This window comes from Staurois parvus, unplaced genomic scaffold (assembly GCF_062004578.1).
Source record: "Staurois parvus isolate SC_StPar_1 unplaced genomic scaffold, SC_StPar_1.0 ptg000842l, whole genome shotgun sequence".
NCBI lineage: Eukaryota > Metazoa > Chordata > Amphibia > Anura > Ranidae > Staurois > Staurois parvus.
Window position 1 is genome coordinate 1,748,643 of NW_028318638.1, and position 22,821 is coordinate 1,771,463.

Below are 22,821 nucleotides of genomic sequence, written 5' to 3' on the forward strand. Positions count from 1 at the left end.
CTATAAATAATATTTACTACAAGGTTTATTTCTCATAACGATCGTTATTTTCAGCCACATGACTGGTTTGCTGAAAATAACACAATTTATACCTGAATGGAGCCAGAGGTTGGAGATGTGTCCACTGCCTTTGCACTGCATGCAGCTGCGGTATGAATGAAGTCTGCAAACAGTAGTTGCAGGCTTAATTCATAAATACATTGTAACAATATTTTTACAGTGCATTTTTCTAGCGCTTAGGTGCAAATCAAAAAATTGTTCTTTAATTAGTACGAATTGTCAGTCCCAGCAAACCTGTGTATGAAAAAAAAAAATGAATAAACATTCTCTGGGGAATAAACTAAGCCTATAGTGGCACAGGAAAATGTCAGAAGTAGGGTGCGCCACATTGCCTAACCACATAGACCTGTTTCAGGTCTATCTGTGCCACCTTCAGAGTGAAACAGAAACTAGAGCAAGTCTGCCCCCAATTAACCAAGGGAATGCGGCAGTTTTCCATATAAAAACCTGTTCTCATCAGGTGTGACCTTGTCGTATGAGATGTGAGCTGTCTACTGTCTCCCTCTCTCTGCTTGTGCAGTGATCACACTCAGGGCTGCTGTTAGAAACCATGGGGTCCCATACAGCCAACCTGACAGGCCCCTAAAAAAAAACCTGTTTACAATGATTCGGTCATGAATGAACACAGTGAGTGACCAGTACCAATCGGTCATTGTGTTCATTCATGAAAGAAAGGGGTTGGTCAATGTGACATTTACCAGACCCTTCCCCCACTCTCCATCCTACAGGATCCTATTGTGTGCTGGCAGCTGACAGTGGGAAGGAGAGGAGGGAAGCAGGCAGCACTGCAGGGATGGAGCACACAGGGGGGCCTGGGCAGCAGGGGGAAATGTTTGGTGCACAAGAAAGGTGATGGGTTTGGGGTGGGGGGTGGCAATTACTGGAACCGATCCCCTGTATGGCTCTCAGTAGGTTCCAGTAATTGCCCCCCATCGTGCTGATCACCCTACCTGCCCACATCCAATTCACACAGCTGCATGGGCCCCCCTGCCGGTCTGGGCCCTGTACAGGAGGACTGTGGTACCCCCTTATCCACGGCCCTGATCAAAATACATGAGCAGAACCCTCCTCCTCCTTTCTGAGTAAGGGGTGGGGGTGGCAGGATTGGCAGAGAGATCAGAACATATAGCTCCAGCTCTCCATTTTCTGTGTTGCCTGTCACGGACACAGCAGGACATGAGAAATGACTGGTCCTAATCAATAAATGGGCTTGTGCTGCTTTTGCTAATTAGGAGCAGCATCTGATTTATGTGTAAAATAGTGGTGGAAGCGTGCGTTTGCACCGCTCTTTGTTGAGTACTCCCAATGTGTTTCTGTTTAAACCCTTTGAGGACCAAGGGACAAACAGTGGGGCAAAAAAGTATTTAGTCAGCCACCAATTGTACAAGTTCTCCCACTTACAAAGATGAGAGAGGCCTGTAATTGGCATCATAGGTAGACCTCAACTATGAGAGACAAAATGAGAAAACAAATCCAGACAATCACATTGGCTGATTTGGAAAGAATTTATTTGCAAATTATGGTGGAAAATAAGTATTTGGTCAATATCAAAAGTTCATCTCAATACTTTGTTCTATATCCTTTGTTGGCAATGACAGAGGTCAGACGTTCCAGTAAGTCTTCACAAGGTTGGCACACACTGTTGCTGGTATGTTGGCCCATTCCTCCATGCAGATCTCCTCTAGAGCAGTGATGTTTTGGGGCTGTCGCTGGGCAACACGGACTTTCAACTCCCTCCAAAGGTTTTCTATGGGGTTGAGATCTGGAGACTGGCTAGGCCACTCCAGGACCTTGAAATGCTTCCTACGAAGCCACTCCTTCGTTGCCCGGGCGGTATGTTTGGGATCATTGTCATGTTGGAAGACCCAGCCACGTTTCATCTTTAATGCCCTTGCTGATGGAAGGAGGTTTGCACTCAAAATCTCACAATACATGGCCCCATTCTTTCTGTCCGGTACATGGATCAGTCGTCCTGGTCCCTTTGCGGAGAAACAGCCCCAAAGCGTGATGTTGCCACCCCCATGCTTCACAGTAGGTATGGTGTTCTTTGGATGCAACTCAGCATTCTCTCTCCTCCAAACACGACGAGTTGTGTTTCTACCAAACAGTTCTATTTTGGTTTCATCTGACCATATGACATTCTCCCAATCCTCTTCTGGATCATCCAAATGCTCTCTAAAACTTCAGACGGGCCCGGACATGTACTGGCTTAAGCAGGGGGACACGTCTGGCACTGCAGGATCTGAGTCCCTGACGGCGTAGTGTGTTACTGATGGTAGCCTTTGTTACGTTGGTCCCAGCTCTCTGCAGGTCATTCACTAGGTCCCCCCGTGTGGTCCTGGGATTTTTGCTCACCGTTCTTGTGATCATTTTGACCCCACGGGGCGAGATCTTGCGTGGAGCCGCAGATCGAGGGAGATTATCAGTGGTCTTGTATGTCTTCCATTTTCTAATTATTGCTCCCACAGTTGATTTGTTCACACCAAGCTGCTTGCCTATTGCAGATTCAGTCTTCCCAGCCTGGTGCGGGTCTACAATTTTGTTTCTGGTGTCCTTTGACAGCTCTTTAGTCTTCACCATAGTGGAGTTTGGAGTGTGACTGTTTGAGGTTGTGGACAGGTGTCTTTTATACTGATAACAAGTTCAAACAGGTGCCATTGATACAGGTAATGAGTGCAGGACAGAGGAGCCTCTTAAAGAAAAAGGTACAGGTCTGTGAGAGCCAGAAATCTTGCTTGTTTGTAGGTGACCAAATACTTATTTTTCACCATAATTTGCAAATAAATTCTTTCCAGATCAGCCAATGTGATTGTCTGGATTTGTTTTCTCATTTTGTCTCTCATAGTTGAGGTCTACCTATGATGCCAATTACAGGCCTCTCTCATCTTTTTAAGTGGGAGAACTTGCACAATTGGTGGCTGAACTTAAAACTCTTTTTTTTTTTGGTTTGAGTCAAAATATTAGTTCTTATCAACAAACAACAAATGGATCTAGCTTTTTGCCAATTATTTCATGAAATGGTTTAGTTACAGCAACTGAAGTGTACAAACTTTAAAAACAAAAAAAATGATTCTTTTGGCGTTCCAAAATCTTACGGTCCTCAAAGGGTTAAACACTAAAAAGAGAGGTATGGGAATTGAAAAAAAAAAACCATACTCAGCTAGATGGCTGCAGCATCGATCCCAGCAAGCTCTACCCTGAGAACTGAGCGATCAAATACTCAGTTCTCCCCCTCTGCTCTGAGCAGAGAGCAATGACTGTCAGTCACCGGCTCTCTGTTCTGCCCCTCCAGCACTCAATGAAACGTTGAGTTGTGGAGGGGGCGGGAGGCACTGGCTCAGGTTTTCAGTGGCTCGCTGAGAGGCTGAGCCAGCTGCCGGTTCGGGCAATTGGGCGGAATGACATCAGCAGGCTAAAATGGGTCAACAAACTGCACACCAGTGATCTATAGGAAAAGTATAGCCAAAATAGCTTTGGCTATACTTCTCCTTTAAATAATTAGGGTCGCATTAGAAGAAAAACTAGAAAAGCAGCTTTGGAAATAATTCGGAGCTGTTCCCCTCAGTAATTCATTTCCACAACTAAATGTCGCTAGTTTTCTAGGTTGACTGCCAGCCAGTGTAATTCAACCCACTTCCTCTGATCCCAGGCTGTCATGGACACACCCCCTGTAGATGTGTCATCACTGCAGCCTGGGTTTACTATTGCACTAAACCAGCGGTTCTCAACCTGTGGGTCGCCACCCTTTTGGGGGTCGAACAACCCTTTCACAGGGGTCTCCTAAGACCATCGGAAAACACATATTTCCGATGGTCTTAGGAACCGAGACACCGCTCCTCTATCAGTCTCCAGGCGGGTCCGCCCACATGCAGATACGTCCACATTTCCCTGGACCGCGATGTGTGCGTGGGATGACATGCTGCCCCTGTCATCTGGCCACATCCCCGGGATCACTCAACAGCTCCGCCTCCTCGCCAGTGATTGGCCGCCGGAACTGTAGCTCAGGAGAGGCACACAGGCGGCCAATCACCGGCGAGGAGGTGGAGCTTGGAGAGGTGGAGCCGAGCAGCAGCGCGAAGATCAAAGAAGATCGAGCGAGGGAGCGACCGGAGAAGGAAGACAGCTGACAGGTAAGCGTCTGTAGCGTGCAGATGGTGCTGCTGCAGCCAGGTATGCTGGCTGTAGATGGGAGAGGGAGGGAGCGAGCCTAGGCTGGAGCAGGGGTCAGCAAGGTAAGTATCATTGGTGTCAGTGGGAGGAATAGTGCCCCATCATTGGTGTCACTAATACCAATGATGGGGCACTATTCCTCCCACTGACACCAATGATGGGGCACTATTTCCTCCCCCCCCCCACTGACACCAACGATGGGGAACTATTCCTCCCCCCACTGACACCAACGATGGGGCACTATTCCTCCCCCCACTGACACCATCGATGGGGCACTCTTCCTCCCCACTGACACCAATGATGGGGCACAACTCCCCCCCACACTAGTATCAATGATGGGGCACTATTCCCCCCCCCCCCACTGACACCAATGATGGGGCACTATTCCTCCCACACTGACACCAATGATGGGGCACTATTCCTCCCACTGATACCAATGATGGGGCACTATTCCTTCCACTGATACCAATGATGGGACACTATTCCTCCCACTGATACCAATGATGGGGCATTATTCCTTCCACTGACACCAATGATGGGGCACTATTCCTCCCACTGATATCAATGATGGGACACTATTCCTCCCACTGACACCAATGATGGGACACTATTCATTCCCACTGATACCAATGATGGGGCACTATTCCTCCCACTGATACCAATGATGGGGCACTATTCCTCCCACTGATACCAATGATGGGACACTATTCCTCCCACTGATACCAATGATGGGGCACTATTCCTTCCACTGATACCAATGATGGGACACTATTCCTCCCACTGATACCAATGATGGGACACTATTCCTCCCACTGATACCAACGATGGGGCACTATTCCTCCCACTGATACCAATGATGGGACACTATTCCTCCCACTGCAAAATTACAGTTATGAAGTAGCAGCGAAAATCATTTTATGGTTGGGGGGGGGGGGTCACCACAACATGAAGAACTGTATCTAAAGGGTCGCGGCATTAGGAAGGTTGAGAACCACTGCACTAAACAGTGCCTAAATATCATTGTGTGGGCTGTTCATTGCAGCAGTAAGGACTGCAGTCACCAGAGGGGAAGAGAAAGGACCCATGTCACTGGATTGGCCAGAAAATGTTATATATATATATATATATATATATATATATATATATATATATATATATATACACACACACACACAGTTAGGTCCATAAATATTTGGACACAGGCACAATTTTAGATTTTTTTCCAGGTATTTACCAACACATATTAAAGCTATAGTTATATAATGGATATGGGTGGAAAGTGCACACTCTAATTTGAGGGTATGTACATCCAGATTGGAGGAAGGGTTTAGGAGTAACCATCCCCCCTTTTTCAAGGGACCAAAAGTAACTGGATAATTGAATATAATCATAAATAAAATGTTCATTTTTAATATTTCTATATATAATGGACGGCGCCACTGGACATATACAGTGTAGGTATATATATATATATATATATAGAAAGGAGGAGGAAAAGAAGAGCAGCCATCTAGTCCTTGGAACCAAGGTCATATATAAAGGTAACTAATTAGAACAGCGCTCCTCACCAAACTATTTTATAGTAGTGCAAACCAAAATAGTGTCTACATCAATATTGTATCGGAAATGTATATTTATATTTTTTATATATATATATTTATATATTTTAAATATATAAATATTTATTTCTGATACAGGCACGTATTTACACTTATATATGTATGAATTACTGTATATGAATTCGATCAACTCTTAGATTTTGCACCAATATTGATGTAGGCACTATTTTGGTTTGTATTACTATGGCACTATAGTGTCTACATCAATATTGGTGCAAAAAAAACTCTGCTATACAAAATGTGTATAATGACCATCATTAATTGAAATGTGGAAAAATAAATCAATACTCTGTGCAAAATCTAAGACTTGATTGAACTCATATACAGTAATTCATACATATATAAGTGTAAATAAGTGCCTGTATCGGAAATAAATATTTATTTCTGATACAATATTGATGTAGACACTATTTTGGTTTGCACTACTATAAAAGATAGTTTGGTGAGGAGCGCTGTTCTAATGAATTAGTCCTTTTATATATGACCTTGGTTCCAAGGACTAGATAGCTGCTTCGTAAAAGTGGCTTTGTAAGAAGCATTTCAAGGTCCTGCAGTGGCCTAGCCAGTCTCCAGATCTCAACCCCATAGAAAACCTTTGGAGGGAGTTGAAAGTCCGTGTTGCCCAGCGACAGCCCCAAAACATCACTGCTCTAGAGGAGATCTGCATGGAGGATGGGCCAACATACCAGCAACAGTGTGTGCCAACCTTGTGAAGACTTCCAGGAAACGTTTGACCTCTGTCATTGCCAACAAAGGATATATAACAAAGTATTGAGATGAACTTTTCATATTGACCAAATACTTATTTTCCACCATAATTTGCAAATAAATTCTTTCCAGATCAGCCAATGTGATTGTCTGGATTTTTTTTCTCATTTTGTCTCTCATAGTTGAGGTCTACCTATGATGCCAATTACAGGCCTCTCTCATCTTTGTAAGTGGGAGAACTTGTACAATTGGTGGCTGACTAAATACTTTTTTGCCCCACTGTATATATATATATATTTATGTGTGTGTAGGAGCTCCTCTTTTATACATTTGATGGTTTTCAAACTGTAGGTATAAATAAAAATGATTAGTCAACCTGTCCTTTCAGTCTACTTTCATTTCCTCTCTCTGTCGAAAGGAAATCATCCATGTGAAGAAAATATCCTTAGCAGGCATCGGCCAGGACTGGACTGACACATAATCACTTACCTGTGTTGTAGAACATGGTGGAGATGAAAGTGCAGTTCTTGAAGAATGTGTTACTGGATGTAATATCTTCAAAGTAGCAGTCTTTGAACAAGGAGTCCTCAAATATGACAGATTTCAACTTGAGGCCAATGAACCTTATGAAGAAAGAGGAGGAGGTTTATTGATTTCAGGGCCCCACTAGACATAAGTCATGTTCATGTCTCAGACATGGAAGGTTGTAGGTACTAGAACAACGGGATGTCCCTGTCCTTAGATTGTTCTGCCAGCAAAATCAGGACAAAATGATATTCTGAAACCTTATTTTTAACCATTTAAAACACGTCCGTTTTTGCTGCAGTTTGTGGATGTTAAGTAAACCTAAAAATTCAAAAGTAGATCTGGCTAAAAAGGATGTTAGATCAGTAAATCCGTTTTTTGTTTTCCCGAGTCTCTGACAATGGGCCAAGGTTAATGAAAGTATTGCTGCTGCGTTTGGCACGATCCCTGCGATATTAAAGGGTTACAGCTGCATTTGGCATATGTGTAATTTGTTAATGAAGGGGTTACTATCCCCAAGCCGTGGTTTTCCAGATCTGCAGTGTCCTGCCAGAGAAGAGACTTCAGAGCAAGAGAATGACTCAGAGAATGTGGGATGCCATTGTCAAACCTAATGATGCCCTGCCACAGTCTACTCGGGGGTAGAAATGTCTAATCTGTCCGACTCACAGGCATACAAAAGATTGGAAGGAAGAACCCTTTTAAATACTTGAGCTAGCTTTAAATCAAGTCATCTAACAATGAGGGGTCTATTGAATAAGCATTGATAGAGGTGTCACAAATAATCAGTTCCTGATTCCCTTATATAGATCTTTAGCTATCGCTGGAGGGATCACCAACAGAAGGAACGAGGTCTTGATTCCTCCATATGCTGCAGATCTTTAATTATCACTAAAAGGATAACCAGCAGAAGGAAGGAGATCCTGGTCCTCGATATAGATCTTTAGTTACCACTAGAGGAGTCAAAAGGAGGTACTGATTCCCCTCTGCAGATCTATAGGTATCGCTAGAGGGATCACCACAGGGGGAAGGAGGTCCAGATTTCTCCATGTAGATCTTTAATTATCACTAGCGAGATTACTAGCAGGACAAAGGAGGTCCTGAGTCCTTGGTATAGGCCTTTAATTATCACTAGCGGGATTTGATTCCCTCTATATACATTAGATCTTATTTATTACTAGAGATATCACCAATAGGAGGAATGAGGTCCTCACCTCCCTATATACTATAGATTAGTTATCACTAACAGGACCACCAGCAGGACGAAGGAGGTCCTGATTCCTTGTTATAGGTCTTTAATTATCTCTAGCGGGATTACCAGCAGGAGGAAGAAGGTCCTGATTCCCTTTATATCACTAGAGGGATTACCAGCAGGACAAAGGAGGTCCTGAATCCTTGTTATAGGCCTTTAATTATAACTAGCGGGATTACCAGCAGGAGGAAGAAGGTCCTGATTCCCTTTATATACAGTAGATTTTATTTATCCTTAGAGGGTTCACCAATAGGAGGAATGAGGTCCTCACCCCCCTATATACTATAGATTAGCTATCACTAAAAGGACCACCAGCAGGATGCAGGAGGTCCTGATTCCTTTATATAGATATTTAATTATCACTAGCAGGATTACCAGAAGGAGGAAGGAGGTCCTGATTCCCTCTATATCACTAGCGGGATTACCAGCAGGAGGAAGAAGGTCCTGATTCCCTTTATATACAGTAGATTTTATTTATCCTTAGAGGGTTCACCAATAGGAGGAATGAGGTCCTCACCCCCCTATATACTATAGATTAGCTATCACTAAAAGGACCACCAGCAGGATGCAGGAGGTCCTGATTCCTTTATATAGATCTTTAATTATCACTAGCGGGATTACCGGAAGGAGGTCCTGATTCCTTGTTATAGGTCTTTAATTATCTCTAGCGGGATTACCAGAAGGAGGAAGGAGGTCCTGATTCCCTCTATATCACTAGAGGGATTACCAGCAGGACAAAGGAGGCCCTGAATCCTTGTTATAGGCCTTTAATTATAACTAGCGGGATTACCAGGAGGAGGAAGAAGGTCCTGATTCCCTTTATATACAGTAGATCTTATTTATCCTTAGAGGGCTCACCAATAGGAGGAATGAGGTCCTCATACCCCTATATACTATAGATTAGTTATCACTAAAAGGACCACCAGCAGGATGTAGGAGGTCCTGATTCCTTTATATAGATCTTTAATTATCACTAGCAGGATTACCAGGAGGAGGAAAGAGGTCCTGATTCCCTCTATATACATTAGATCTTATTTATTACTGGAGATATCACCAAAAGGAGGAATGAGGTCCTCACCCACCTATATACTATAGATTAGTTATCAATAAAAGGACCACCAGCAGGACGAAGTTGGTCTTGATTCCTTTATATAGATCTTTAATTATCACTAGTGGGATTACCAGAAGGACAAAGGAGGTCCTGAATCCTTGTTATAGGCCTTTAATTATCACTAGCAGGATTACCAGGAGGAGGAAAGAGGTCCTGATTCCTTATATATACAGTAGATCGTATTTATTACTGGAGATATCACCAATAGGAGGAATGAGGTCCTCACCCCCCTATATACTTTAGTTATCACTAAAAGGACCGCCAGCAGGACGAAGTTGGTCTTGATTCCTTTATATAGATCTTTAATTATCACTAACGGGATTACCAGAAGGAGGTCCTGATTCCTTGTTATAGGTCTTTAATTATCTCTAGCGGGATTACCAGAAGGAGGAAGGAGGTCCTGATTCCCTCTATATACAGTAGATCTTATTTATCATTAGAGGGATCACCAATAGGAGGAATGAGGTCCTCACCCCCCTATATACTATAGATTAGTTATCACTAAAAAGACCACCAGCAGGATAAAGGAGGTCCTGATTCCTTTATATATGTCTTTAATTATCACTAGCAGGATTACCAGGAGGACAAAGGAGGTCCCGATTCCTTTATATATGTCTTTAATTATCACTAGCGGGATTACCAGGAGGACAAAGGAGGTCCTGATTCCTTTATATAGATCTTTAATTATCACTAGTGGGATTACCAGAAGGAGGAAGGAGGTCCTGATTCCCTCTATATACAGTAGATCTTATTTATCATTAGAGGACTCACCAATAGAAGGAATGAGGTCCTCACCCCCCTATATACTATAGGTTAAGTTATCACTAAAAGGACCACCAGCAGGACGAAGGAGGTCTTAATTCCTTTATATAGATCTTTAATTATCACTAATGGGATTACCGGAAGGAGGTCCTGATTCCTTGTTATAGGTCTTTAATTATCTCTAGCGGGATTACCAGAAGGAGGAAGGAGGTCCTGATTCCCTCTATATACAGTAGATCTTATTAGAGAGATCACCAATAGGAAGAATGAGGTCCTCACCCCCCTATATACTATAGATTAGTTATCAGTAAAAGAATCACCAGCAGGAGAAAGGAGGTCCTGATTCCCTCTGTAAAGATCTTTAGTTATCACTAGAAGGGTCACCAGCAGGAGGAGGGAGGACTGATTCTATAAGATATTAAAATATTGACTTGATAAACCATTGCTTCTTTTTCTGCCACCACCAGGGGCGGACTGACCATTTGGAAACTTGGGCACTGCCCGAGGGCCCGGGGTCAGTAGGGGGCCCCATGGGATGCCCCTGGCACCTTTTTCATAGGCTTTTTTGAGTTTGGTCAAGGACACAGGGGCCCCATGATCCCCTATTGCCCAGTGGCCCCATGAGTTGTCAGTCCGCCCCTGGCCACCACTCTTCTATGTTCCTATGTAGGTCACTGAAAAAGGAGAAGGAAATCTCCCCATTGTGGACAGCATGTAACAAAAGTTAAGGCTCATATATAGAGATGACATTAGGTAGTGGTGACATTATGCTTTTTAAACACATTAGGACACATCATATCTTACTTGTCGTTTTGGTACTCTCCATTCCTATGGACTTGGTTTTCTAGAGTGAAGTTGAAATTGAAGCTGATCACCCGTTCGTTGGAGAAGTATTTGGTGCGTGAGGCGTAGTCGATGTTCTGCAGATGCTTGATCATGTCTGGGAACCACACCGTCAGTCCATAGTAGCTGAAGGACAATTGTAGAGGAAACTAATATTAAAAATGAAATCCCTTCAGGACACCATGGCATTTTGAGTCTAAATTGTTTTAAATTAGGTTTTTAAAACATGAAAAGACCAGTCCACCCAAAAGGGGCAGGCTGAGCCTGGTGGACTAGGGAAGCCTATAGATTTTTAGATGTCTTGGATATTGCAATAGCGAGATCTCTGGGCCATTATTCCTAACTCTGTAACCTCCTCGGCGGTATGATTATTTCAGATTTTTGGTGCTGAAAGCGGTACCATTATTTTGCATGGAAATTTGGCGTTTTATATTGTAGGCCTGTAATTTTAGGAATAACTCACTGAAATCTGTCCGAACAAGAGTCTAGTAAACACCCCGGGTAGGATAAAACTTGAAACACGGAATCATAAATTATAATTTAATAAATAATCAGAAAAAATAATAATATAATAATACATTTAATTCAATAATATAATCAAACCAAAAACACTGAAATTTGAAATATAGCGCCAAGTTCGCACATCGCTGAGCAAAGTCGCAGAATCGTTTTCAGTGTCTGATGATGAATTTCCCCCACGAATCATTATCACTCAATTCTGCAAGTGGTTCTGATTTACTATCGCTGTTCTCTAGCCGGTCTAAAACCGCTTTTGACCTAAAGGGACGCTTTTTGGACGCCATGGACGTTTCTCAGTTTCCAGGCAGAAAGAACAGTAAAAATGCAGGCAGGGCGCCGGACAAAGCACTCGGGACAAAATGTATGTGAAATGGTTTGATACAGGAATGTTATACTATGTGATTTTAGTGATTTTTGTGAATGTCACTTTTTGTCATTTTCAAATTTCCCGCCGTTCCGTCCCCCGTACGTTCCGACGCTCGCAGGGAACGGAACCCAGATGACAGATGCCGGCATCCGCCGGATTACATTGCCGGGGACACTGAAGGAGGGACATCGCGGGAGCGCAGGACAAGGTAAGTGACCGAGGGATCGAGGAGCAGAGCCGCATGGTAAGCCCGAGTGTAGCTCGGGGTTACCGCTTGTGGTACTGAAACTTTACCCCGAGCTACACTCGGGAATACCGCCAGGGAGGTTAATGTCCACCTGGGAATTTTTGGTGTTCCTGTCCACCCTTGTGTGCTCCACCTCCTCATGTTACATCCTCCCAAACTTAACCAATTCAATACCGGGCAATTTTACCCCCTTCCTGCCCAGGCCATTTTTCATGTTTCAGTGCTCTCACACTTTGAATGACAATTGCGCGGTCATACAACATTGTACCCAAACTAAAATTTTATAATTTTCTTCACACAACTAGAGCTTTCTTTTGGTGGTATTTAATCACCGCCGGGGTTTTATTTTTTGCTAAATTAACATAAAAAGACCAAAAATTTTGAAAAAAACACCTTTTTTTTGTTTCTGTTATAAAAGTTTGCAAATAAATAATTGTTCTTCATAAATTTAAGCCAAGATGTATTCTGCTACATGTCTTTGGTGAAAATAACCCAAATTAGGATGTATTTTTTAGTTTGTAGGAAAGTTATAGAGTTCACAAACTATGGTATAGATCTGAATATTGATCAGTCCTGAAGTACTGACAGCCAATCTAATTTCTTGAGGTCCAAGAATGTCAGGACAGTACAGATATCCCCCAAATGACCCCTTTTTGCAGAGTAGACAGTCCGATGTACTTCATAAGAGGCATGGCGAGTTTTTTGAAGTTGTATTTTTTTGTCATAATTTTTCAGAAAATTAAAAAATTAAAAAAATTAGTTTCACTATTTTTTTTTTACATATTGTCACCAGTGCAGTACAGCGTCATCATATAACTGGCATGGTGGTGATCAGGGACACTGACTGGTGATAGTGTGAAAAAAATATATATATATATTTATTTTTTTATTTTATTTTTTTCACATTTCACTATGACCAAAGTAGTACAATGTTACCATAGTAACATTGTACTACTTTAGGGAAGTGATCAGTATTTTTTTTTACTTTGCTATAAGCAAGCATTTACCTGAATGACTGATTCATTCAGGGTTTTTTTTTTTTTTTCTTTTGTGCTTAGCTGTGATTTGGCCACAGCTAATCACATGACATGTGCATGTGATTAGCTGTGACCACTCACAGCTAGACACTAGTAAACAATGGATGGCATGAATGAAGCCATCCATTGTATACAACTGTCATGTGACCTGCTGTGATTGGTCACAGCAGGTCACATGGTACCAGCAACGGGGGCCGATACTCAGATCTGTCATCGGCCGTGTCCGAGGTACACGGCCGGTGACAGATCGCGCCGCTGCGAGGCTCTGCAGGAGTGCGATCTGCGCATGTGCGGGAGGATGCCATATGGCGTCCACCCGGAACGCTGATGACATTTGCCGGCCGCCATTCGGCCATAGGGCGGGCGGCAAATGGTTAAAATAGGTTTTAAAAATCCAGCAGGGATGGTGAAGGCCTCTCATAATGGCCGTCAGGTGTACAGAGGTGGGAACGCAGTGCAGAGATTTCACTAAGCCTGGCTTCAAACTTTTACGTGGCCATAATGCAACCAATGCACTAACACAACGCACGTGATTTGCAGCGTGCCACAATGCCCAGTAATGCATCATATGTTGCCATTGGGTCAATTCACAAAACAAGCGTGGCTTCATTTCAGATGCAATTTAATACAAAATGAATCAACTGCCCCAACACAATGCGTTAACTTGTGATGTGATGCGCATTAACGTGCATTTCTGAATACGTAGATGTGAATCTGGCCCAATGGAGTCCCCATGAAACAAAAGAAACACGTTGGAGGATAATCACGATAAGTTTCTCAGTTTGGCAACAGGGGCGGACTGACAACTCATGGGGTCCCCGGGCAATAGGGGATCATGGGGCCCCTGTGTCCTTGCCCAAACTCAAAAAAGCCTATGAAAAAGGTACCAGGGGCATCTGATGGGGCCCCCTACTGACCCCGGGCCCTCGGGCAGTGCCCGAGTTTTCAAATGGTCAGTCCGCCCCTGTTTGGCAACCTTGGGTGGACTATCATCCGGTTTCTTGTTTTACCACAAAGCTCACTAATCTTTGATGAGTTGGGATTTGCCTCTTCAATCCCCCTATGTGGGGGTCGTGTCTCCCGGCTCCCTCCCCCCCCCCAGGCAAACTTCTTTTCTTTACTGGTCTGTCTCTTTCTTCTCTCTCTTAATTTCCTCTTTTTTTTTGTTTTTCTGTCTTTTCTATTCTGGATTGAGGGGGTGTGGGGTTCTTGACCTCTTGGTCCTCTTTGGATCTTCTTGACTTTTTTTTCTCTCTCTTTCCTCTTACATGGTTTGTATACATTAGACCAGCCTTTCTCAACCAGGGTGCCCAGGCAAAATGTCTACAAATTGCCCAAAACTTGTATACAAGCCAGCGGGTGGAACAAGCACGCCTTTTAGTTACACAAAGCTGCAGGTTTTCATTGTGCACCATTACGCCCTTCTAGCCGCCAGCGTCCTGACAACCAATGAGGTCATCAGTTGATAAGGAGGATGTCAGCTGCCTGCACAGCAACCTAGTTTGATCATCCCCTGCCCCTCTCCATCAGTGCTGGGGTCACATTAGCTCAGTGATGGAGAAAGGAAACATTGGAATACTAGTCAGTACCAGTGTGAAAAAGTGTATTTGCTTTGGAAGAATAAATCCCCTCTAATGTTGGGTGTCCTACATGTGTGGATGTTGCTGTGTTACATAAAACTATTTGAATACTTTTTCACATTTTAGAATGGGGTGCCTCAAGACTGTCCAAAATTTTAAAGGGTGCCTCAAGACTGTCCAAAATTTTAAAGGGTGCCTTAGGACTGTCCAAAATTTTAAAGGGTGCCTCAGGACTGTCCAAAATTTGAAAGGGTGCCTCAGGACTGTCCAAAATTTTAAATGATGCCTTAGGACTGTCCAAAATTTTAAAGGATGCCTCAGGACTGTCCATAATTTTAAAGGGTGCCTTAGGACTGTCCAAAATTTTAAAGGGTGCCTTAGGACTGTCCAAAATTTTAAAGGGTGCCTTAGGACTGTCAAAAATTTTAAAGGGTGCCTCAGGACTGTCCATAATTTTAAAGGGTGCCTCGGGACTTTCCATAATTTGAAAGGGTTCCTCGGGACTGTCCATAATTTTAAAGGATGCCTCAGGACTGTCCATAATTTTAAAGGGTGCCTTGACTGAAAAAAGGCTGTAAAACACTGCATTAGACCAATTGTATATCATTTGTTATTATCTGACAATTCTGTGATGCTCAGGGCGAGGCTCTCTTTGTGTTTTTATTTTTGCTACCTTTGTTGAATGTAGCTTTTATATTTCAAAATGTGATTGTGGGCTTCATAGCCCGCTGTTCTACACAGTATTATTTGGACCCCGTTGTGGGTCTCATATGTGTATTCCGATGCAGGGGCGGACTGACCATTTAGAAACTCGAGCACTGCCCGAGGGCCCGGGGTCAGTAGGAGGCCCCATGAGATGCCCCTGGTACCTTTTTCATAGGCTTTCTTGAGTTTGTGCAAGGACACAGGGGCCCCATGATCCCCTATTGCCCGGGGCCCCATGAGTTGTCAGTCCGCCTCTGTTCTGGTGTTTTTGTCTGATGTTTCCCTGTCCTCTATTGTCTGATGTCGCTTTGTATCATACGATTTATTATGGTTTGTATGTTTATTTTACCATGTTTAATAAAACCTTTGGTACAAAAGAAACAGGTGTTTTAAAGTGATTGTAAACCTCAGATATGAAATATGAACAAAGAATATCCCTCTATAGTGTGTGCTTGTCTCAATCCAGAGCACTAAGTGTAAGTTCTGTCTGCTGCCCCGTTCCTCTGCAATCTGCATAAGTTGCTTCTTACAAGTTTTCCTGACACCAAGTGAAAAATGGTGACAGAGGGCTCATTTTCTGTGTGCTGTGTGGAGGAGGTGTGTGTGGGCGGGGGGAGGGGTTCCTTCCCTCCAATCAGCTTTCAGAGGTCTTCTCACTGAGCTCTGCAGTGTGTACTTTCAGCTCTCTGCCCCATTTTTTTCTGACAGCTCAGACAAGCAAATTATTCATGTTCCGCTCTCTATCCTAAAATAAACAATAAACCCCTGTTTACCCTTGTATAGCCTGTTGGGTAACACCATCTAAATAAACATTAAAAATACGTGTTTCCTTTTAATTAGTTAGAAGTTATTTTTAAAAACGGTTCGCTAAATGCTAATTGAATTATTATTCTGTCAAAACAGCTAGAAAACGCATGTTCGGGAGGTAAAAAAATAAACCTTCTTTGAAGACAGTAAAAGCACATTTGAAGAATTAGTGAATTAGCATAACTGAGCTATTAATAAAACATTATTATGATGCATTGCGAAAGGTCAGAGTCATTCTTCGCATATATATGAGGTAACAGAGCAAGAAATACAAATCAAAGCAGTTCAAACCCCCATTTTTCTACAGATGAACGGCTCACTTCCCTCCCTAGCAAGCCATTGTTGTTTTTCACAATTGAAGTATAACTAAAGGCAAACTTAATTTTTTTAAATTTGGATCGAGTGGCAAAAGGGTTGGAACCCTTGAAGGTTGGACTTGGGATCTAAAGGGAATATGAACATTGGGCTGCTGGCTTCTGCACACTGAAGGATTTCCATAATCACCTTGGGTTGTGATGGTAATAGAAAGAACTGAAATTGAAGAGGCACACCGTAATATTCCAAAAATAAATGGTATACAAAACTCAACGTGTTTCGGGGGCTCAGCTCCACTCCCTTCATCAGGGCTTGAAAAAGCAAAGAAACAAAGTAAGTGGACTTTTTACAAAGTGGGGAATGTTTAGACGGTTGCTTGAGCCAGCTGCTAATTATTGTTGTGCCAAACCACCCACTGTCTAGAACAGGGGTCTCCAAACTTTCTAAACAAAGGGCCAGTTTACTGTCCTTCAGACTTTACGGGGGTTGGACTGTGGCCATTGGGAGTCAAAAGGGTCCCAATCTCAATGGGAAAAAAATGCCCCATGTTTGGTATCAGTGGAAAGAACAGTGCCCTATCATTTGTGTCATTGGAAGCAGTTGTACCCCTTCATTGGTGTCGGGTGAGGAGTGGGGGATAATGGCCCATTGTTGGTATTTTGAAAGAAATTATTCCCCGTCATTGGTGTCAGCGGGGGGAATAATGGCCCATCGTTGGTATCAGTGGATGAAATAGTACTCCAAGGGCTGGCTTATAGCAAGCAAAAGGCCGCATCTGGCCCCAGGACACAGTTTGGAGACAACTGGTCTATAAATACCCACTATTTTTTAAACCTGAATACTATGTTTCTTTAACTACTTGCCAACCGCAGATAGCCGAATGACGGCTACACTGCGGCCGGCCAGTTCTGGGAGGGCGTCATATGACGTCCTCCCCGAACTCGCTTTTCCTGCGTGCCCCCCGGGGGGCGCGCACCTGGCGATCTCTTTGATCGCTGTGTCCTACGGACACAGCTGATCACGTGATGTGGTAAAAGGCCAATCACAGCGGCCTTTTACCACGTGATCAGCCGTGTCCAATGACATGCTGATCATCGGGAAATGCAATTGCCGGTTCTCGGCTGCACTTTCCTCACGCTGTCAGATCGTGAGGAAAGTACTGCCGAAAACCGCCAGTTGTCAGAGCGGGGATCGGCACCGATCATCAGGGTGCTGATGATCAGTGCCCTGATGATCGGTGCCCAGCCACACACCAATTCCGCCCACCTGTGCCCAGCAGTGCGCCCACCTGTGCCCATCAGTGCACCCTCCTGTGTCCAGCAGTGCACCCACCTGTGCCACCCAGCAGTGCCACCTACCTGTGCTCAGAAGTGCCACCTACCTGTGCCTAGCAGTGCCACCCACCTGTGTCCAACTACCTGTGCCCACCAGTGCCATCCACCTGTGCCCACCAATGCCACCCACTAGTGCCCATCAGTGCAGCCCAGCAGTGCTACCAGTCAGTGCCACCAGTCAGTGCCCAGTGGTTGTGCCAGTCAGTGCCCAGTAGTTGCGCCAGTCAATGCCTAGCAGTGCCGCCAGTCAGTGCCCAGCATTGATGCCAGTCAGTGCCACCTATCAGTGCTGTCTATCAGTGCCGCCTATCCGTGACACCTCATTAGTGCCGCCTATCCGTGCCACCTTATTAGTGCTGCCTATCAGTGCTGCCTATCAGTGCCCATCAGTGCCGTCTATTAGTGCCCATCAGTGCTGCCTCATCAACGCACATCAGTGAAGGAGAAAATTACCTGTTTGAAAAATTTTATAATAGAAACAAAGAAACTTTTTTTTTCAAATTTTTTGCACTTTTTTCGTTTATAGCGCAAAAAGTAAAGTGCCCAGCAGCGATTAAATACCACAAAAAGAAAGCTCTATTTGTGAGAAAAAATGATAAAAATTTCATATGGGTACAATCTTGCACGACCGCGCAATTGTCAATCAAAGTGCGACAGCACTGAAAGCTGAAAATTGGCCTGGTAAAGAAGGGGGTATAAGTGCCCGGTAGGCAAGGGGTTAAACCCTTGATAAAGGGAGCGGAACTTAGCCTCCGAAATGCGTTAGAGTGGAATACAATTTATTTCTGGAAAAAATTTTGAACCTTAATATTATGGCTCTTCAAATTTAGATCTTTCCATTCCCATCACAATCCAATTTCTGTTTGGAATAAACCTATTTGACTTTTACAGTGAGGTACTTTAACTTTAGGTTCTTATTCTATTCTGTGCAGGGGCGGACTGACAACTCATGGGGCCCCCGGGCAATAGGGGATCATGGGGCCCCTGTGTCCTTGCCCAAACTCAAAAAGGCCTATGAAAAAGGTACCAGGGGCATCTCATGGGGCCCCCTACTGACCCCGGGCCCTCGGTCAGTGCCTGAGTTTCCAAATGGTCAGTCCGCCCCTGATTCTGTGTCCCCATTAGGGAGATTCACTCTATCCAATTGTCCTGATCACTATCAGGAATGAAAGTGAGGGTAGATCCAACATTTTGAGTTGCCAATACAATAGGAATAAAGGGGAAATCTTCCATTTGGGACATTTTTTCCAGAGGTAACTAAGAGGGGATTTCCCTTCTATTGGAAAGATCTCTTTTCACTTCTTGTTTAGTCTACAGGGCAGGAAGTGACAGTGGGATTAACGCTCCCATATTTGATTCAAAATGTTAAGCCTTTAGATCTACTTTAATATCAAAGATGGCCGGATCTGTTACCTTCTGATTGCACAATCTCCTTAAAGTGTATCTAAACTCAAGAACAAATATGTAATATGGTGCGCCTTTCTAGTACTTTGAATGTGGTGGCTGCATTAGTATTTTTTCCCAGGCTTTTTTCCTTTACTTTTAACCCCTTCCTGCCACTTCCCAGCCCTTTAATTGGATCTAAATACTGGGAGGCGGAGACAGGCATTCCGATCATGTGACCGCTGTACTTGGCAGTCACAGTGGTTGCATAATTGGAAAGCTCCCGATCGCAAGTATGCATCGAGAAATTTCCAGTACCCATTTGTTACTGTGCTGGGAGCCTGAAGGGGGTGTTCTCTCAGCACAGTAAAGTGTTTACCTAGGGCCACCTATATGTGCCAGGTTGGCAAAAGTGGTTAAGGAGACCTGTCATCAGACCATTTGTTCAACAACAATCTTCCCATAGGATTATATGTGCATTAAACATATTTTATGCATGGAATTTACCTATAAAAGCCTCCCTTATGTAGTCATCCAAAGGCCCTGAGACTGCTGCTGGGTGCCGCCATCTTGGATGGGGCACTCTGTAGCATTCCCCTTCTATAATCCCCCAGCAGCTAAATAAAAGATTATATAGGGAGGTGCATGGAAGTTGTTTGCTTGTGGTTTGAGTTGGGAATTGTTTTACTCTACGTCAGTGGTCTCCAAACTATATACCTGTGATTGTATTTAACTGACTGTGTGGTCGGGGGGTGTTTCAAGATAGCGGTCTGAGCAGATGCACATCCTGGCACATGGAAGAGACTGCTGCTGGGTGCTGCCATCTTGGATGTGACACTCTGAACCATTCCCCTTCTATAATTCCCCAGCAGCTACATAAAGGATTATATAGGGAGGTGCATGAAAGTTGTTTGCTTGTGGTTTGAGTTGGGAATTGTTTTACTCTACGTCAGTGGTCTCCAAACTGTATACCTGTGATTGCATTTAACTGACTCTTTGGCCGGGGGGGGGGGGGGGTGCGACTGTACAAGATAGCGGTCTGAGCAGATGCACATCCTAATGCATGAAATTTACCTATAAAAGCCTCCCTTATGTAGTCATCCAAAGGCCGTGAGACTGCTGTCGGGTGCCGCCATCTTGGATGTGACACTCTATAGCATTCCCCTTCTATAATCCCCCAGCAGCTAAATAAAAGATTATATAGGGAGGTGCATGGAAGTTGTTTGCTTGTGGTTTGAGTTGGGAATTGTTTTACTCTACGTCAGTGGTCTCCAAACTATATACCTGTGATTGCATTTAACTGACTGTTTGGCCGGGGGGTGTTTCAAGATAGTGGTCTGAGCATATGCACATCCTAGCACATGGAAGAGACTGCTGCTGGGTGCCGCCATCTTGGATGTGGCACTCTGTAGCATTCCCCTTCTATAATTCCCCAGCAGCTACATAAAAGATGATACAGGAAGGTGCATGGAAGTTGTTGGCTTGTGGTTTGAGTTGGGACTTGTTTTACTCTAGGTCAGTGGTCCCCAAACTGTATACCTGTGATTGCATTTAACTAACTTTTTGGCCGGGGGGGGGGGGGGTTTATCCAAGATAGCGGTCTGAGCAGATGCACATCCTAGTGCATGGAATTTACCTATAAAAGCCTCCCTTATGTAGTCATCCAAAGGCCGTGAGACTGCTGCTGGGTGCCGCCATCTTGGATGGGACACTCTGTAGCATTCCCCTTCTATAATTCCCCAGCAGCTACATAAAAGATTATATAGGGAAGTGAGGGAAGGGGTGAAGAAGTTGGGGGAGCGCTTGTCAATTTTTCTAGCAAGTTCAAATTGCAATTGAAAAATTGCAAATAAATAAAATATAATTTATGGAAATAAAAAAACACTGTAAGTAAGCATTTAAAGTATTTCATTTTTTTTCAGCTTTACCTGTAATTTTTGAAGTTGGTGACAGGGTCTCTTTAAACTTTGTCTTTATTCATCTCCCTCCTGTACCATGGTTACATAATAAAATCTTTAATATAAAATCCTGTAAATAACTAGCAATGCCAATAATGTGCTTCTTTAGTCGTGTTATTGTGGCTCGTTTTCTTTCCAAATGTTCCAGAGATGAAACCGCACTAGATGTAATGCAACATTTGATTCTCCCCACAAGCCCGGGATCCGGTTATTGCTCCCAGCGCCCGACCACAAGACTATAACTTCATTAGCAACTGATGGCTGCCGCTTTTAATGTGCGGCGGAGGAATGCCAGGCTGTAACTGGGAATGTAGCATTTTAATTACCTCCCTGACAGCTCAAATTAATGGTTATTTGGGGGAGTCAATTTGGAAGCCTCAATGCTGATTAGAAAATACAGACGTTAGGCTCGGTACACAAAGCACCTGTCAAGTTAAAGCTTTGCTTCCAAGGACAGAATCTGCCATTGAAAAGGACACCAGGTTGAATAAAATGTTTTGTGAGTGGCTCAGCTCTGAGCTCAAAGAGGACCTGTAGGCAACAAAATCTACCCCCCCCCCTTCATTTCCTCCAATACATATACACAGGGATTTTTTTCATATAGAATAGGTGCAGGAACTCCCCGCTTCTGAGTCATCCCCACCTCCGAGCACTGTTCCTTGATTCTCCCCTACCCACCTCCCAGTACTGCTCCTGTTAGAGAATACAGAACCAAGTATCATTTTTTGTTGCTAAGTAATTTGTATGGAATTGGTTAATTATAAATAAATCCTCTGCATCCAGTAGCATAAGACCCCCCAGCAACAATAGATCACCCCAGCAACAAAGGACCCTTGCAACAAAATACAGCCCCAGCAACAATAGACCCCCAACAGCAACAACAGATCCACCAGCAGCCAGCATCAATTGATTCTCCAGCAGCCAGCATCAATAGAGTCTCCAGCAGCCAGCATCAATAGAGTCTCCAGCAGCCAGCATCAATAGATTCTCCAGCAGCCAGCATCAATAGACTCTCCAGCAGCCAGCATCAATAGAGTCTCCAGCAGCCAGCATCAATAGAGTCTCCAGCAGCCAGCATCAATAGACTCTCCAGCAGCCAGCATCAATAAACACTCCAGCAGCCAGCATCAATAGACTCTCCAGAAGCCAGCATCAATAAACTCTCCAGTACCAGCATCAATAGAATCTCCAGCAGCCAGCATCAATAGAGTCTCCAGCAGCCAGCATCAATAGACTCTCCAGCAGCCAGCATCAATAGACTCTCCAGCAGCCAGCATCAATAGACTCTCCAGCAGCCAGCATCAATAGACTCTCCAACAGCCAGCATCAATAGACTCTCCAGCAGCCAGCATCAATAGACTCTCCAGCAGCCAGCATCAATAGACTCTCCAGCAGCCAGCATCAATAGACTCTCCAGCAGCCAGCATCAATAGACTCTCCAGCAGCCAGCATCATAAGACTCTCCAGCAGCCAGCATCAATAGACTCTCCAGCAGCCAGCATCAATAGACTCTCCAGCA

At 44.0% G+C, this 22,821-nt stretch overlaps 1 protein-coding gene across 1 annotated transcript in view; it reads right to left on the bottom strand.

Moving 5' to 3' along the window:
• The window catches only part of SV2A (synaptic vesicle glycoprotein 2A), a 230,954-nt gene that overhangs the window by 21,661 nt on the left and 186,472 nt on the right, over positions 1–22,821 (bottom strand). Inside the window, exons 9-10 of the mRNA XM_089655505.1 lie at positions 11,012–11,176; positions 7,047–7,180 (exon numbers count right to left, since the gene is read on the bottom strand). Coding sequence (XP_089511631.1) covers positions 7,047–7,180; positions 11,012–11,176 — 299 coding nt within the window. The remainder of the gene's footprint in view (positions 1–7,046; positions 7,181–11,011; positions 11,177–22,821) is intronic.